The following is a 16,523-nucleotide window of genomic DNA, read 5'->3' as shown; positions in this document are numbered from 1 at the left end:
ATACTTTTCGGCAGCGACACTGGAGAATCCTGATAGCTCGCTTTGCGCACGCTGTCATAATTCAGAAGTCTACAGTCACAAAGAGTGACTGCAGACTTTCACCACATGACCAGACGACCCTTTTAAGGATCCAGGGGATCTCTATAAGCCATATCATGGCCCTGTCAATGATGTACTATTTCCTGACCTACTCTATCCTGATATGGTGGTACAGTATGGGCTTGGCTATTTTCAACAATCATTTTAACTCCAGTTTATATTAACGCCTCCTAACCTTTCTGGTCAGAATTATCAAAGAAAGTCTACACTTCCTACTCCGCAGTCAATTTCAAGGGGAAGATGTGATCAATCTATGATGAGCATGAAGTGATTTATTTGATTTTTGCACTGATCTTGTATCGTATGCACTTTGTAGGCTAAATCTACAGTTGTAATACATTCAGACATGGCTCCGGGTTAGGCCCAGACAACCTATTTTTCTTCTCAACACATGAGGCGTTACAGTAGATTTGCTTCCTTATGTTGCACTAAAGATATTTTTTGTAATCCTGTAATTAAGATTTAACAATTAGCTATATAAAGGATATATGTAAATACTGGTGTGGCAGGATGTTTGCTTTTTTCAGTATATGGGGTGAGGAGATAGTGATAATAATGATATAAATAAAGGCAAATGGAAGATTCCTGGTCACAGGAGAAGTTCCAGGCTTCCAAAGGATCATTTTTGAGTCCACTGAGCATCAGCAGATGAAAAGCTGTAGACGCTGGTCCACGTATCCACATACCACCAGCGAGTTCAGCGTCTCTTCACATTATGGTCACAGTGATCAGTCCTCCAAGGTGAAATATTTAGTTCAGCTTTCTGGGAGTTCGTACAATCAGGTCCTCCAGCAAGGTACACAATGACTTCTCATAGTACAATCAATGTGACCAAGGATAGTAAACACATAGAAAGTTATGACGTCTCCCATTTTTAAGAGTCTTTTTTTTTTAAATAATTAAGTAGTCTTTTTTTTTTTGTAGCACCCGAAGGTCAGGCTCCAAGGCCACCATGTACAACAATCATCTGCTCTTTCCATGGATTGGGAGAACTGGAAGTAATTAATTTCTCAAAACAAAATAGCACTCCCTATCTCCATCCATATCATTGCTCTTAGATTTCCCTTGTTGAAAAGTTCACATTCATGGAAATCCTACAAATTCTATCGAGAGTCAGTCTGAAAGATCGTGTCCACAAAAAAGAGATATCAAGAGAATGAGAGCACGGCGAAAGAGAGAGAAAATCTCATATGACCAGAAAGAGCACTGAATATCTAAATAACTGGAGTCACTGATCCCAATCAAATAAGCGGAGTGAGATAGTATCCATGGCAATTAAGTAATTGATATTGAAATCCACGGGGAAATTCTAGTATTTAACAGCTCTGATGTTTCTGGACAAAAATGAATCTGATTATTTAACGCAATGTATATAGATTTGATATTGGCCATTATACACCTATGCACTTGCACTTGCCCTATGCACTTGCACTTGGTATGTCTATGTGAGGTGGAGGAGTACACAATACGTACGCCATTTTTTATGCATTTTATATAGTATCTAACTGAAGATAGATACATATGTGTCATACAATGCTTTCTGGTACTTTTTTTTAATGTTTTCTTCTCATTGGATGCCTACAATAGATATCTCCTCCACCTCCCAATAAACAAGCATGCAGAGTGTGGCCAAGCATGCATGTATATTTCAATGAACGGAGACACTTAAGCTGCAAGATAATCATGAAGAAGTGTTGTTAAAAACCCTCGATTCACTAATGTCTTACCGTGTAAACAGGCCGTAAATCACCCGATGAATGAGCAAAACCATTCATTGGGTGAAATTATCTTTTATGTAGTGCAAACGATCATCGTTTTTGATGGCCAAGAACCATGGCAGCCTACCCTAGATTGCTCAGTGCGCATTCTTTGTTATGGTCTGCCTCTATAAACAGGCATTTAAACAACCACCGATTGGTTAAAGTTTACTAATCGGCAGTCCTACTGTGCCACCGATCGGTCCATGTAAATGACCTTAAGTTGCTGATAGATACTTCACATGAGGCTTATTTCTCACAGGAACAACGTTCAATGTGCCCAATACTTGTTTTCTTTGACATTTGCCTTTGGAGGGGAACACACATTATATTAGCAGAAATCACTACAAGAAATCAGCAGGATCTTCCAAAAATCTATTTATGCATGAGAAGCTTTAAAGCAGAGTTTCCCTTTGTATAATGATAGGCATGGATCCGGTAGAGGAAAGTTAAATACTTTCCCAAAGGAATATCTATTCCTCAGCTCTACTATGATTCCTGTTTATTTTATAATAAAATTGAAGAAAATCAGACTTTTATATGACTATTATAATGTACCATTATAATTGCCATACTAGACACTATGAACACACCGGAATCTTAATGCCCCTTGCTAAGATACTACTCTGCAATTTTCAGAAATTATTTTTCTCAGGATTTTAGATTATTTCGTTCTTCCACAACAAGAAGTAATTTCTGTGTTTTTTACGTCACCATTTTTGTATATTTTCTCAGTCAGTGATCCAGAGGTTTTATATTCTTCCTACTTTCTTTTGACTTCAGCTAGACTAAACATGTACTGCCCAGTCTGAGGGCATCCTGTCTTGTAAGATCCTACGCAGTTCATCAACCACTCATAAATGTCTTCTCCTTCTTCAGTTTTTCTTGGAGGACAGAATGCCTTTTTATTGGCTGACGTTGGATGTATTGTACTGTTTTTAGTGGTTCTCTTCATTATGAGTAGTCACTGGTCTGCAGAAATGTGTTTTTATATATATTTTGAAGGTGTTCAGTATAATTTTATAGGGGTCTTCTATTGCTCACGAGTTGTCTATGCCATCATTAGTACAACATATTTTCTTTGACACAGGCATGAGGAGGTTGTGATAGTCTCTCATTCAGTCTCGCACCGCTCATTAGGCCATGTTCTCTCACACAGAACAGATTCACACTCTTTATAGTTAAGGTGATGCCATTTTTGGTTATATAGATTTTCGCCAAGGCTCTTGTGATCTCTTCTCCGTTTCTCATAAACTCTTGCTACTTTCAGATGATGATTTTTTTTGCTCTCTTGACTGTTTCAGGACATGGTCTCAGCATGTGAAGTCTTCAAATGCTCCACGTACCGCGTGGTGAGGGAGAATGTTAGCTGTATAGCTCATACCTGCTGGGTGTCCTCTCACACCCTCACATGGGGCCTGTAATGAGAACAGAGTATTCATAATAACCGAGAACAATTGAGGAAATGTAAAATAATACTAGAAAAAATGTACTTTATATAAGGTTGTCACAGCTGCTTTATAATAGCTTTCCAGAAACACAGTGTACCGATATTCATGCCCAGCAACCAGCAACCTTTATTGAACTTTTGTACCAGTTAGCTGTGTGCCCATAGACTAAGATAATGAGCAAGACAAGGAAAACACACAAGAGCATACACATGGCATAACGTGCTGACTTTATGGTCTATTTTAAAGGGAGTAAAGTGTCCCTGTTTTCTCCTCCTGGATAAAAGGAATATGGCTGTCAGTTGTAAAATATATTACTAGTATTCGTACATTATTAGACAAAACCTAAGATGGAGACAAAATGAGCATATACCCAGTTGTAAGTAAGTACATAGTAATAGTGCATATAAATAACATAAGATACTTAGTAAACACTATTTTTGACTTAAAAACCTCTACGGCAAGGTGTACCCCAATGGAGACTGTCCTAACCTCTAGTACTAAAACCTCAACTCAGACGATCTCAATGTAGATGGGGGTCAGAGGAGAATCAGGCCCAACTTTTCAAGCACCAGTCGTGGCAAGCTATAAAAACAAATTACCTAGCTAAGAAAAAGGGGAAGCTGAGGTTTGACACAACTTGAGGGTTTAGTACTGAAAGTTACAGCAGCCCAGATTGGGGTACACTTTGTCACGGTGGGATGGCTTTTATGCTTTTTTTAAAATCAAAAACAGTACCCTATGTTATTTACCTGTATATTCTCGAGTATAAGCCAACCCGAGTATAAGCTGAGACCCCTAATTTTGCCACAAAAAACTGGGAAAACTTAATGACTCGAGTATAAGCCTAGGGTGGAAAATGCAGCAGCTACCGGTAAATGTCAAAAATTCAAATAGATACCAATAAAAGTAAAATTAATAGAGACATCAGTAGGTTAAGTGTTTTTGAATATCCATATTGAATCAGGAGCCCCATATAATGCTCCATAAAATTTATGATGGGCCCCATAAGATGCTCCATATTAAAATATGCCCCATATAATGCTGCACAAATGCGGATTATGGCCCCATAAGATGCTCTATAAAGATATTTGCCCCATATAAAGCTGCACAAACATTGATTATGGCCCCATAAGATGCTCCATGTAGACATTTGCCCCATATAAAGCTGAACAAACATTGATTATGCCCCATAAGATGCTCCATGTAGACATTTGCCCCATATGCTGTTGCTGCGATTAAAAAAAAAAATCACATACTCACCTTTCATCGCTCAGGCCCCCAGCACTTGCTATATTCACCTGCTCCCCGTTCCACCGCTGCTGGCCACCGCTGCGTCTTCCCCGTCCTCTGCACTGACTGTTCAGGCAGAGGGCGGCGCGCACACTAATCGCGTCATCGCGCCCTCTGACCTGAGTGTCAGTGCAGAGGTCGGGGAAGATGCAGCAGCGGCCGGCGGCGGTGGAACGGGGAGCAGGTGAATATCACGCACTGCGTTATACTCACCTGCTCCTGGCGTAGTCCCTGGTTCCACGGCGATGGTCAGCTTCTTCCTCTAGTGAGCGGTAACATGGTACCACTCATTACAGTAATGAATATGCAGCTCCACCCCTATGGGAGTGGAGTGGGGTCCATATTCATTACTGTAATGAGCAGTACCATGTGACCGCTCACTACAGGAAGAAGCTGCTGGCGCCGTGGAACCAGGTACTGTGCCAGGAGCAGGTGAGTATTATTACACAGCTCCACTCCCCCTCCCCTGCCAACCCCTGGGTATGACTCGAGTATAAGCCAAGAGGGGCAATTTCATCCTAAAAAAATGGGCTGAAATTCTCGGCTTATACTCGAATATATTCGGTATATATACTATTACTATTTACTTACAGCAGAATATATGCTTATTTAGTCTCCATCTTAGATTTTGTCTGTTAAATGGCCACAGTGTGAACATGTTCCTATTCGTTGCATGTATACCAACTTATGCTCCAGCTCAGTTTTTTGGTTTTGTACATTATTAGAAATATTTCTTTGAAAGTATGCTATCTGGAAATAAACAAGTTAACATGTGTCTCTAATGCCAACTCTCCTGCGGTTAAATCAACAAGACTAGAACTTATTTGTATAATTAAATTGGATGCAGCTAATTGCATATGGAAAAACAATGGAGCCAGAAGTGACTTTATGCCAGGCCTTGACTGTCTATGTGGTACATCTTGCATTTTCTAGAAAGTGTAAGCATATACAGAAAATGGACTGATGTACTGTTTATACTAAATTCTCGAAAATGTATTTATATATCTACATGTCTACAATGGTGCTTGAAAGTTTGTGACTAGAGACGATCGAACATTTTGAAATTCAAATTTGCCAGCGTCTTCAATTTTCTTCCCCCAAAATTTCAACTTGTGATGAATAAATTTGCTGCAAATCATAGGGAGTCCGAATGTTTGGAAGAGATGTGTATATCTCTCTGAGGTCTCCTAGGAGTGTATACGACTCCTTTTAATGTCTGTGACACCGAGCCAGCCTTGGTAATTTGGAAGTGAGCTGACTGAAGAAATAGATGGTGATAATTTATATTGTTGAGACTATTTTAATTTTTTTTATCCTTTTTACTTTTAGTCCCACTAGAGGATTGAGCCTGAAATTGAAAGTAGTAAGGTAGAAATGACATTGACACTCAGAATTATGTCAGTTTGTGGCAATTGGGCGTCAGCTGGGTTTGATAGCTGGCAACCACCGTATATGTAGAAGGCATAACTCAAGATCCAAGCTGTATAATGTATGTTAGCAAGGTTTTAGTAGACATTTCGGATATATACTGTATATATATATATATATATATATATATATATACAGTATGTATTACACAAGTAGACAAATGGGTTGCGGATAACCAAAATTGCATGTCTTTTACTAATGTATTGTTGTTTTCTTTTCCCAGTCCCGGAGTACTGGATTTAACAGGGGGGGGGAGTGCAGCACCCCAGGGTCCTGGTCGTTGCAGTAATGTCATTCTCCCACCGGGGGGGGGAGTGATGTTACGTCTGAAGGCAATAAAGGAGATCACTTTACCAGGTATCACAAACCACACAACACACTTCACACTCCAGTCCACCAGGGGAGCTATGCTCCTATTTAGTAGGGCACTCTTCACAATTAGGTAAAACTGGTGGTCTGGATAGGAAGTTAGGGAGAAGCGAGCTGGGCTTCACCCAGCGAGCTGCTATCTGAGCTCCACTCAGGTAGTGGGTCCCTGACAGGGGTGGGATCCTGTCAGAGGCCTAGACGGAAGGACACGAAGCTGCGCCTGCCTACCGATGCGGCAGCATCCTAAGAAAGAGACATTGAAGGAGAATTGTGTTGCAGAGAGTGAGAAATAGCAAAAGGAGAGGAAACCAGAAGGAGTTCTGCCCTGTAAAAGGCTGCCTCCTTTCTGAGGCGCAGTAGCCAGAACACCGAGGGAGTCATCGTCTCCAAGCCTGGCTCCAGAGACCGGCAGGACAGCTAATTCCATATTAGTTGCCCGACCTTTTACCCAGGAGACACGGTGGCAACTGTGGAGGCCGGGGCGTGCTAGAGTCCCTGTAAAAAGCCTCAGGCCATCAGTCATACGGGTTGTTCCTATCCATCTGCGGGACAGAGAGAAAGACATAACATCTAGAACACCAACATCAGTTGTGAGGACCTTATGAGAAGCTAAGCAGTAAGGTACTACAACATCCAGGCACTAGAGGAAGGCTACTGATTTCCACCTGGATAAGGGGACTCTGGATTTGCCTTCAGACCGGCCGGACTCTGCCTGCCCTGTGATCTGGTGCTCTGGACTGTGGATGCTGAACCTTCAGTAAAAAGGTAAAGAGACTGCACCCTTGTGTCCTCGTTCTTCACTACGCCTCGCACCAGCCACCATCTACACTCTGGGAAGCCCTGGGGACATACTTCACCTGTTGGAAGGTATACCATCTAGCTGCCATAACATCACACCAGTGGACCCCCAAGCAGCGTCGGTCACCCTGACCGAATATCACAGGTGGCGTCATGAACACTATCCCTTTAAAGACCTTCCCCCCATTTTGTCAACGGACCTCCCGAGGGCCACGGACCGGGTCAGCCACCGTGACATCCCCACTGAGAACAGAAGAAGGGCCCGGCTCCAAGTAACCGCTGGCCCTTGGGGGCGCTCCACTATCATATATACAAGGTTATAAAAATGAGAAAGGAAAATATAACAATGACTAATGCATCAAATTAATGACAGAGTTTTCTGATTATGTTAGAAGTTTACTCCATAACTTACATGACGCTTTACATCGTCCATACTTAGAGTTGCTCCTTTGTCATTGTTGTTACGTTTTGAATCTTTCCCACATTTTGCTCCTCCACACAGCTTATATCTCAAAACCTGAAAAAAATCCATCCACCATTAATCCTCCCATTTTCCTAGGACCAGTGTACAGTTTTAGCTTTCATTTAGATTGCCTGCTCCTACCTCATATGCATAGTCGAAAAGCTCGAGAACTGTTAGGATACTCGCACCAATAAACAGGCCCATCTGTCCTCCAATGTCCCCTAAAGGAAAAAAAAATCATAGTGTTGTAATCATGCGGGAAAGATCATTAAAGCGTGCCCAAATTGCAAACAATTATTATGGCAGCACTTTGAAATTTAAAGAGGACCCACAGTATGTATTATAGGAAAAACATAAAAAGTGACAGTTGATATACAGTTTATGAAATTAAATTTGGCCTGTGTCGTTATTTCGTCAACTCTTTGAGTTACTTTTTTTCTCATAAATTCATCAAAAGCAGATTACAAACATGGTAAATGAATTCACTAATGCTTTCCAATGGGAAGAGAATCAGCAAAATGCAAAAACCTACTGCCCGAAACCTGAACTATACATCATAATGAATAATGTTATTTTTAAGCTGTGTAATAAGATGTCTTGTATTTTTTACTGATTTTTTTTTAAAGGAGGATTCAGCTGATTATAATGTGGAAAAGCAGGACATGGCTATATCTAATGGGCTAAGAGTTTAATCAAAATCTGATCAGTTTTTCTTGGAGGTGGAGGACAAAATAAGTTTTTCCATATTTTCCCTAGATCTAACCTATCACTACATAATGTACAGAGACAGCCAAAAGAGGCCGTTACTTCCTGTGTCTAGTCTTCTCCTGCTCCTCCATAATACAAAAAGTAATTTATTTTACATTGCCTTTTTGTAACATTCAGCATGAAGGAAGAGACAGGAGTAAGATAACAGAAAAGATATCCCATGTGTTTCCATACTACACAGTCTCCCTCACACAGGGGTATGTTTCAGCTAAAAGCAGGAAGTCTCACACAGCTGTCAAAGTAGTGAGACAGCAGAAAGTCTGATGTCAGTCTTCTTTTCTTAAAGGGCTAGTGATATAAATTAAATGTAATTTTTTTAAGTTTTCAGAAAAAAATCCTAAATCACTGTTAATCTGCACCACAGACTGGCATTTAAGTAGCCAGTATTGTACAGTAAGGTAAAGCTGTGCATAGAAGTCTGGTAACTCTTAATAGGGCTTCCAAGGACAGGCGTTTTTTATAGTCACTCTGCTTAGCAGATCCCAGAGGAACCCTGGCCTTCACTCTCTAACCCCTACAAACAGATCTGGACTTATGCAGGGCCTGTTGGGTTACATCTACAGTGTAACTGCTTGTCAGTGGAGCGAACTGGCAGAGGCAATGTGACGAACGCAATTGGAAATCAGTAACGTGGTCAAGAAAATGCCAAGATCAATACCAGGAGGGCAGAGTCAGAACTGACATGCTGACGAGAAGCCAAAACAGTCCAAAGTCAGTAAATAATAACAGCAAATGAATGAAGCAAGCAGCCACCCAGCAGATTGCTGGGGGTTTAAATAGGGTGTGGTTCATAGCAGAGAGCTAATTAAATCTGGTTTTATGTAATAACCGACAAGCTCACTGATCAGTCCCAGCAATACAAGTACTTAACTTGACCATGTTTGCATCGCCCAGCCACCCGCAGTTTAAGGGTGGTCCTTCCTAGCGGCTTAGGCACATGTTGTAGGCGTGAGTTAAGACACAGTTGTAACAACCTCTACTTTTTCTGCTAGGCTATCATTCTCAGAGCAAAACGATCCTACCATGTTATGTAGACAATAAGTACAGTAGTGTGAAGAAGTAAACAATAACCCAAGGCGCACCACAGGAGTATATATGTAGTATACAAACTGTATCAGATATCATATGGGGTGCAAGTGAGTGATAAGCAACTATATGATCCAAGAAAGAGAAAAGTATCACTCCAGTTATGCACACCACATATATAGAAATGAAAACGTAATATTAAATAATATGAAAACACAAGATTTTATTAACACACACATTAAAACATAATTAAAAACAATGATGAAGCCCTATCAGTGAGGGCGATACGCGTGGGGCTGCACTGGCCCTTGTCCTGCTTGCCTGCCTGCCTACGGACCCTGTCTTGACCACCTCTTCGCTTTGGGTAATATTGACCTCAGCAGTTTCTGGGGCTTTCTCTGGCTGCTTCTGGGCTGCATTCTATTATCAGCATGGTGACTTTGGGATTTTGGCTATAGTCCAGTCAGTTTGGGTCATGTATTAATAAGTGTCCCATGAGCCACACAGGTTTCCGCATCACTTTGCGTCTAGGCACCTTTTGGTGTTTTGTGCCCATCGTTGTGTATATGGTGGTATAGGGCTTATCTTTTTGGCCAGCCTGTTTTCTTTCTAGCTGGCCATATATAGCCCCCATTCAGTCTGTGGTTATAGGCAGGCATGTAGCATTCCAGATCATATCATTTATTATATGCTGTACATATAATTGTATTGAGTATTGATTGACTGTTATGGACAGGGCTTTTTGGTTGTTCTTTTTAATTATGTTTTAATGTGGTGTGTTAATAAAATCTTGTGTTTTCATATTATTTAATATTACGTTTTCATTTCTATATATGTGGTGTGCATAACTGGACTGATATTTTTCAGTATTGTGAAGAACTGAACATAAAATGTCAATGTCCTCCGAAGGTCTCTTACATTGTATACACATTAAGGTGGAATTCAGGTATACATGCTGTTTGCCACATTTATTGATAGTTTTAAACACGTTTTGAACCTTGTTAAAAAAAAGCATGGCTTACTTGGTAGAAAAGGGGAATGTCAAAGCCAGCGGTTGTATAAAATTAGATAAAAGTGTATAAAGATACAGCAAATATATCAAGCAGTATGAATCACAAATTACATATTTTAAGACTGTTTAGGTACACTGTTTAGATATTAGACAACTTGGTAGGGAAGACGTCCAGCAACGGATCTGGAGAAGAAAGTGTTAAAAACAACTATTTATTTAAAAAAAAATACTATTTTTTTTTCAAAAAAATGTTTTGTATCATATTAGTAAAAATTGCATATCCCTAGGAATGCACCATACTGACGCGTTTCAAACTACTTGTTCTTAGTCATAGTGTGGTATGTGTCCTAGAGCTAGGATGTTGTGCAATTTTTACTAATATGATACAAAAAAATTTAAAAAAAAAAATGTTTTAATTATTTTTTAAAACAAATACGGTAAGTTGTTTTTAACAGTTACCTCTCCAGATCTGCTGCTGGACATCTTCTCTACCAAGTTGTCTTCATTTCCTGCTGCCGACACAGGCTGTCATGTCATCGGAGAACTTCAGTTTATGAGTGAGCTGGATAACCATTTTTTCTATATGTTTAGATATTATGTAGCTTTTAGATGAGATTATAAAATTTCATCCATTGTATAAAACTAATGATAAAGTAAGAATGCAAAACAAATAAAAAACAAATAGAAAATGTCCTTTGAACATTGTATTCTAAAAGATAATAAATATTATGTGGATAACCTTAAAAAAAGTTAGAATGACCTCCAATGTAACTCTCAAATTCTTCCCAGGGAGAGCCCATTAATGAAATTGGCAGCTTTTTGAGTAAGATGAAAAGATCTTGCGAGATGCTTTTCGATGCCTTGTGTGGCTGATGTAAAACACTAAGCTACACATTTCTAGTCAGTCACCACCATAATGAATGTACATAAATGCCAAAATGAAAGCTTTGATTTGGTTAATGAGACATCTCACCGAGAAGTCCAGCCACCTCGTATGCTTTCTTTTGCTGTATAGTTTCATAATTCAAGGCTTCAAAGAAAATATCCAGGACCAAAATGTTCTCCCTGTTAAATCAAGAATGTAAAGAGGTCAGAATATGTAGACATACACAGCGTCGGACTAGGGTGGCAAGGCCCACCAGTGACAATGAATTTAGAGGTCCACTGTTCAGCCGCATGGAAAAATTACCTGACCCTTATAGAAAGGTTTACGTATGCTTCTATATAAGCTTAAACTGAATAGTTGGCATAATGAATTTCTCTGTAAATATAGAATTAACTATATTGAAAATGATCATTAGTATTCCTTCACAGGGGCCCACCGGAGGATTCCCCTGCTTCCCAGACGGCCAGTCCAAGCCTGGATATACATCAAGATTTATAACAAATTCCTCAGGGTCAGGTCATAGAGACCAGGGCTGGTCATACAAATGAGATAAACTTGTTATAGGAAAGGGTTATGAAGGGTGGTAAAAGGAAATAATAATAATTTTTAAAACAAAGAAAATACCGTCAAACTGTACAGTAATCTATATCCTGGGATGTGTGCAGCCCATTAATTAACATGCTTTAATTAAAATGTATAAAATCTATTCTCACTGCAATCTGATATAGAGTTTATTTCAGAGCTATACTGAAATGTGCAGAGAAACAGTCACAGCAGGCTGCCTTTACATTATCTGAGAGCCAGCCGGAAGCTTTACCATCCAGCTCGGATCTTCACAGGGTTGGGAAGAACAAAAAAATACTTCTTACAGAGATGACATAAAGACTCCTAGCTTTGAATACAGTCTGACAATGAAAACTGTGTTCATGTCTCCATGTAATAATACATACTGCTGATGAAAAAAATTACACAGAAATCGCCTTTTTTAAGCTAAAGAACTTAGCTTGGGACTCCGTTCTTTACATACTTTTAATGGTAAAGATGTCGCACTGAAGTTTAGTGCACAGAAGAATCATTTTGTATATTGAGACCAGGCGATACAATTCTGGCTATGTACAGTACAAGTCATTTGAAAACCTTGATGATACAATATATAGATATAGTTACATCAAGAGGAACACTTTAGATGTCAAATGCAAAGTATATGACCCAGGTTCCTCTGCTGGAGGATGTGAATGGAAAGACATATGCCAGATTTCTTCAGAAAAAACAAACCAAAACTAATTATCCAACTACTTTACTGCCGATGTGGTTACTTTTGGGAGGTAATATCGAAAATTTCGTGGATGGTGGAATGTCACTATATTATGCCATTTTTTAAAAAGTATTTACCGTATATACTCGAGTATAAGCCGAGATTTTCAGCCCAAATGTTTGGGCTGAAAGTGACCCTCTCGGCTTATACTCGAGTCATGATCGGGGGTGGGGTCGGCGGGTGAGGGGGAGAGAGGAGTGTCGCATACTCACCTAGTCCCGGCACTCCTGGCGCTCCCCCTGCCCATCCCACGGTCTTCGGTGCCGCAGCTCTTCCCCTGTTCAGCGGTCACGTGGGACCGCTCATTAAAGTTATGAGTATGGACTCCACTCCCATAGGGGTGGAGCCGCATATTCATTCCTCTAATGAGCGGTAACGGTGACCGCTGACAGAGGAAGAGGCTGCGGCACCCGGAGACCAGCTGTCCGGGAGAAGGAGCCAGGGACACCGGGAGCAGGTAAGTTTGTCATAGTTACCTGTCCACGTTCCACCCGCCGGGCGCTGCTCCTTCTTCCGCGTCCTCTTGCTCTGACTGTTCAGGTGAGAGGGCGCGATGACGTACTAGTGTGCGCCGCCCTCTGCCTGAACAGTCAGTGCGGAGAGACGCCGAGACGGGACGCTGAGGAGCTGCAAGCAAGAGAGGTGAGTATGTCATTATTTATTTTTTTTATTCCAGCAGCAGCATTCTATATTGCACAGATTTATATGGAGCATCTATGGGGCCATACTGAACGATGCAGAGCATTATATATGGCACAGCTTTCTATGAAGCATCTATGGGACCATAATGAACGGTGCAGGGCATAATATATGGCGCAGCTTTATGTGGAGCATCTATGGGGCAATAATGAACTGTGCAGAGCATTCTACAGTATATGCCACAGCTTTATGTGGAGCATCTATGGGGCAATAATGAACTGTGCAGAGCATTCTACAGTATATGCCACAGCTTTATGTGGAGCATCTATGGGGCCATACTGAACGGTGCAGAGCATTATATGTGGCACAGTTTTATGTGGAGCATGTATGGGGCCATACTGAACGGTATGGAGCATCTATGGGGCCATAATGAACGGTGCACAGCATTTTATATGGCACAGCTTTATATGGAGCATCTATGGGGCAATAATCAACGATGCAGAGCATTATATATGGCACAGCTTTATGTGGAGCATGTATGGGGCCATACTGAACGGTGCAGAGCATTGTATATGGGGCACAGCTTTATGTGGAGCATCTATGGGGCCATAATGAACTGTATGGAGCATCTATTTTTATTTTTGAAATTCATCGGTAGCTGCTGCATTTCCACCCTAGGCTTATACTCGAGTCAATAAGTTTTCCCAGTTTTTTGTGGCAAAATTAGGGGGGTCGGCTTGTACTCGGGTTGGCTTATACTCGAGTATATACGGTAAATGTTTTTGATAATTTGACAAGTAACTTTTGTGATATATCTAATTGCAGAATAATACATCCTTCTAGATTTATCAGAATCCTCTTTCGCTGCCCCACTGTACGGATCACTATCAATTCAGTGGTACAATTTGTCTTCAGAAATGCAGGGTTGAAGACAGATTATGACCTTGATGCAGGGATCAAATTTCAGCCATAAGAGTGAGAAAGGCACATAGACACTCAGGTGCTGCAGTTTATAGTAAGTGTTTACTGTGTCATCTCAGTGCTGGAGTCACAGCAACACTGTTCATAAATGCTGTAAAATGTCATCCATGCTATTTTATTCTGAAGGTGTGACGGATAATGGAACAGAAACTCCTCTTTGTCTGCTGTGCACTGTGTGTGGTATTAATCATGGCAGCTAATCTTGGTCCCTGAATAGGGCACAAGGCCAGAAATATTGCTATGTGACCTACTATATACATGATAGCTTATTCTGATCAACTGAAACAACAATCAATCTTTCAAAGGAGTTGTTCATTTTCAGTCAAAATTGGTCAATGGGCAGGCTATGCTTTAAAATTGCATACATTATAATTTAGGGTAGATTCTGTCCCAAAAATGACTTGCTGATTTTCTACGACAATTTGGTCTAGTCAGAATTTCAATTACTTTTAGTCTCGAGGACAAAAAAAATCTACATTAGCCACAAAAACATTAACATATCATAAACCTGCATGCCAACCCTGCTTATTTCAGTCACAACGGACTTCATCCAAAGTGAAAAAGTAAACCACACAAATATGGACAACAGAGCGGTATATATAAAAAAATCTTAATACATTTTATTAGAAAAATACATCAAAATAATATTTAAAAACATGATACATGAACAATTAGACAGAGGGGTAAGTGACACCTAAGTGCCACATCCAAAATGGAAGGTAATATATATCAGACCAATGCAGGCAGACTAAAGTGATACAAAAAGTTGACTATGCAATAAGGCAAAATATATGCCCGATAATAAAAAATGTATAGTGTAGAAGAATACCAATTTTTTGGTATTCTTCTACAATATACATTTTTTATTATCGGGAACCCCAATTAGACTATATAAAGTGACAATGCATTCTAATAATAAAGGAGCCCCCTATGAGGAAAATCAACCCTATAACAAAGAATACATATACCAAAATTTATGATAGAAGTCAACAATCAATAATGCCAATGCTATAAGAGCAAGTGGATAGATCAAGAAAAGAATGTCATAAAACAAACCAACCTAGAATGGACGTGGAAGTGGGACCCCAACACATGTTTCGCTATGGTGCTTCTTCTGGGGGGCGTGAAAAAGTGAAAAAAGCAGTCTGTCATCTACAGCCAAGGGCTTAGGATGTATTTCAATTTCTTTTTCAACCATCCACAGGTGATCAGTTATCAGGTTGGCAGAGCTATCAGAGCTACAAATGGTTCCAATAAACAGGGTGTTTGCAGAATGTAACAAAACACATCTAAAGATCTTCATGAAAACTGCAACTGACTTGCAACCCATTTACTTCAAAAATGATTTGCTTGGTCTGGTATATAAAACCAAATGTTAAGAACATGACTGTCCTAAGCGCTCAAAAATTGATACGGCTCTAACCAATTCTACCATCCCACACCACAAAGATATAAAACAAATAAAATAATATGTATACCTAACTTCACAAACCTTTATGGGGAGCTATTTGAAAAAGTTTGGACCAGTTTTCTTGTGAAAAAATATAGTAAAGTTTTTGTGCAAATCCTTTTTACACCCCCCCATTAGGACAACAACTTTTTTTTTATTTTACTCAACTCTTGCCTCTTTCCTAAAAACTGTTACAGGGCTTTATGTAATGGGACAGGGTCAACATTTACATCTTTATACCAACTGAAGAAGGAAAAAGTTAACCAGGTGAGGTGGTGATAAAAAACGTAAATATCTACCAAAAAAACAAAATTCGGATTTATTAAAAAATGGTGTTATTATTATGTATACCTCCACTGGAGCCCGACATCATCATCTGGTACAGTTCATCCTTCTTCGATTGCTTCTTGCCAGAACTCTTCTAGAAGGAGACGCCTGCAGTAGACTAGCGCAGTACGGAGTTGTGCCGTGTACTGCATAATCACATTAGGTGAAAGTCTCTATTTTACCATGGCTCAAGTCATAAGCTCAATGCATACTAATTGCTATGCTCTGACAGGGATAGATTTTTTCCCTTTTTTTTCCCCTTTCCTCCTACAAGGGAATTTTATCATCATTTATATAAACTTTTATAAAAGATTGATCCAATGTTGACGAGGGCCAACAGCCCGAAACACCGTGTCTGCGAATTGAGATATTGATTTGGCTTTTATCCTAAGTCATATTACACGACTCGTTAAAGGGTTGATTGTGACTTGTAGGATCGCTGCTTCCAACAGGTGGCGCTATAG

General features: G+C 40.0%; 1 protein-coding gene across 2 annotated transcripts in view; it reads right to left on the bottom strand.

The window, feature by feature from the left end:
- Positions 1 to 1,019: 1,019 nt before the first annotated feature.
- ASIC1 (acid sensing ion channel subunit 1) overlaps positions 1,020 to 16,523 on the bottom strand; it is a 383,845-nt gene continuing 368,341 nt past the window's right edge. For both annotated transcript variants that reach the window (XM_069758827.1, XM_069758825.1), the window contains 4 exons: positions 11,435 to 11,526; positions 7,797 to 7,876; positions 7,605 to 7,709; positions 1,020 to 3,274 (listed from right to left, as the gene is read on the bottom strand). In XM_069758827.1, coding sequence (XP_069614928.1) covers positions 3,170 to 3,274; positions 7,605 to 7,709; positions 7,797 to 7,876; positions 11,435 to 11,526 — 382 coding nt within the window. In that variant the 3' untranslated portion in view covers positions 1,020 to 3,169. The remainder of the gene's footprint in view (positions 3,275 to 7,604; positions 7,710 to 7,796; positions 7,877 to 11,434; positions 11,527 to 16,523) is intronic.

Source organism: Ranitomeya imitator, chromosome 3 (genome assembly GCF_032444005.1).
Source record: "Ranitomeya imitator isolate aRanImi1 chromosome 3, aRanImi1.pri, whole genome shotgun sequence".
Lineage (NCBI taxonomy): Eukaryota > Metazoa > Chordata > Amphibia > Anura > Dendrobatidae > Ranitomeya > Ranitomeya imitator.
This window is presented reverse-complemented; position numbering and strand designations above follow the sequence as displayed.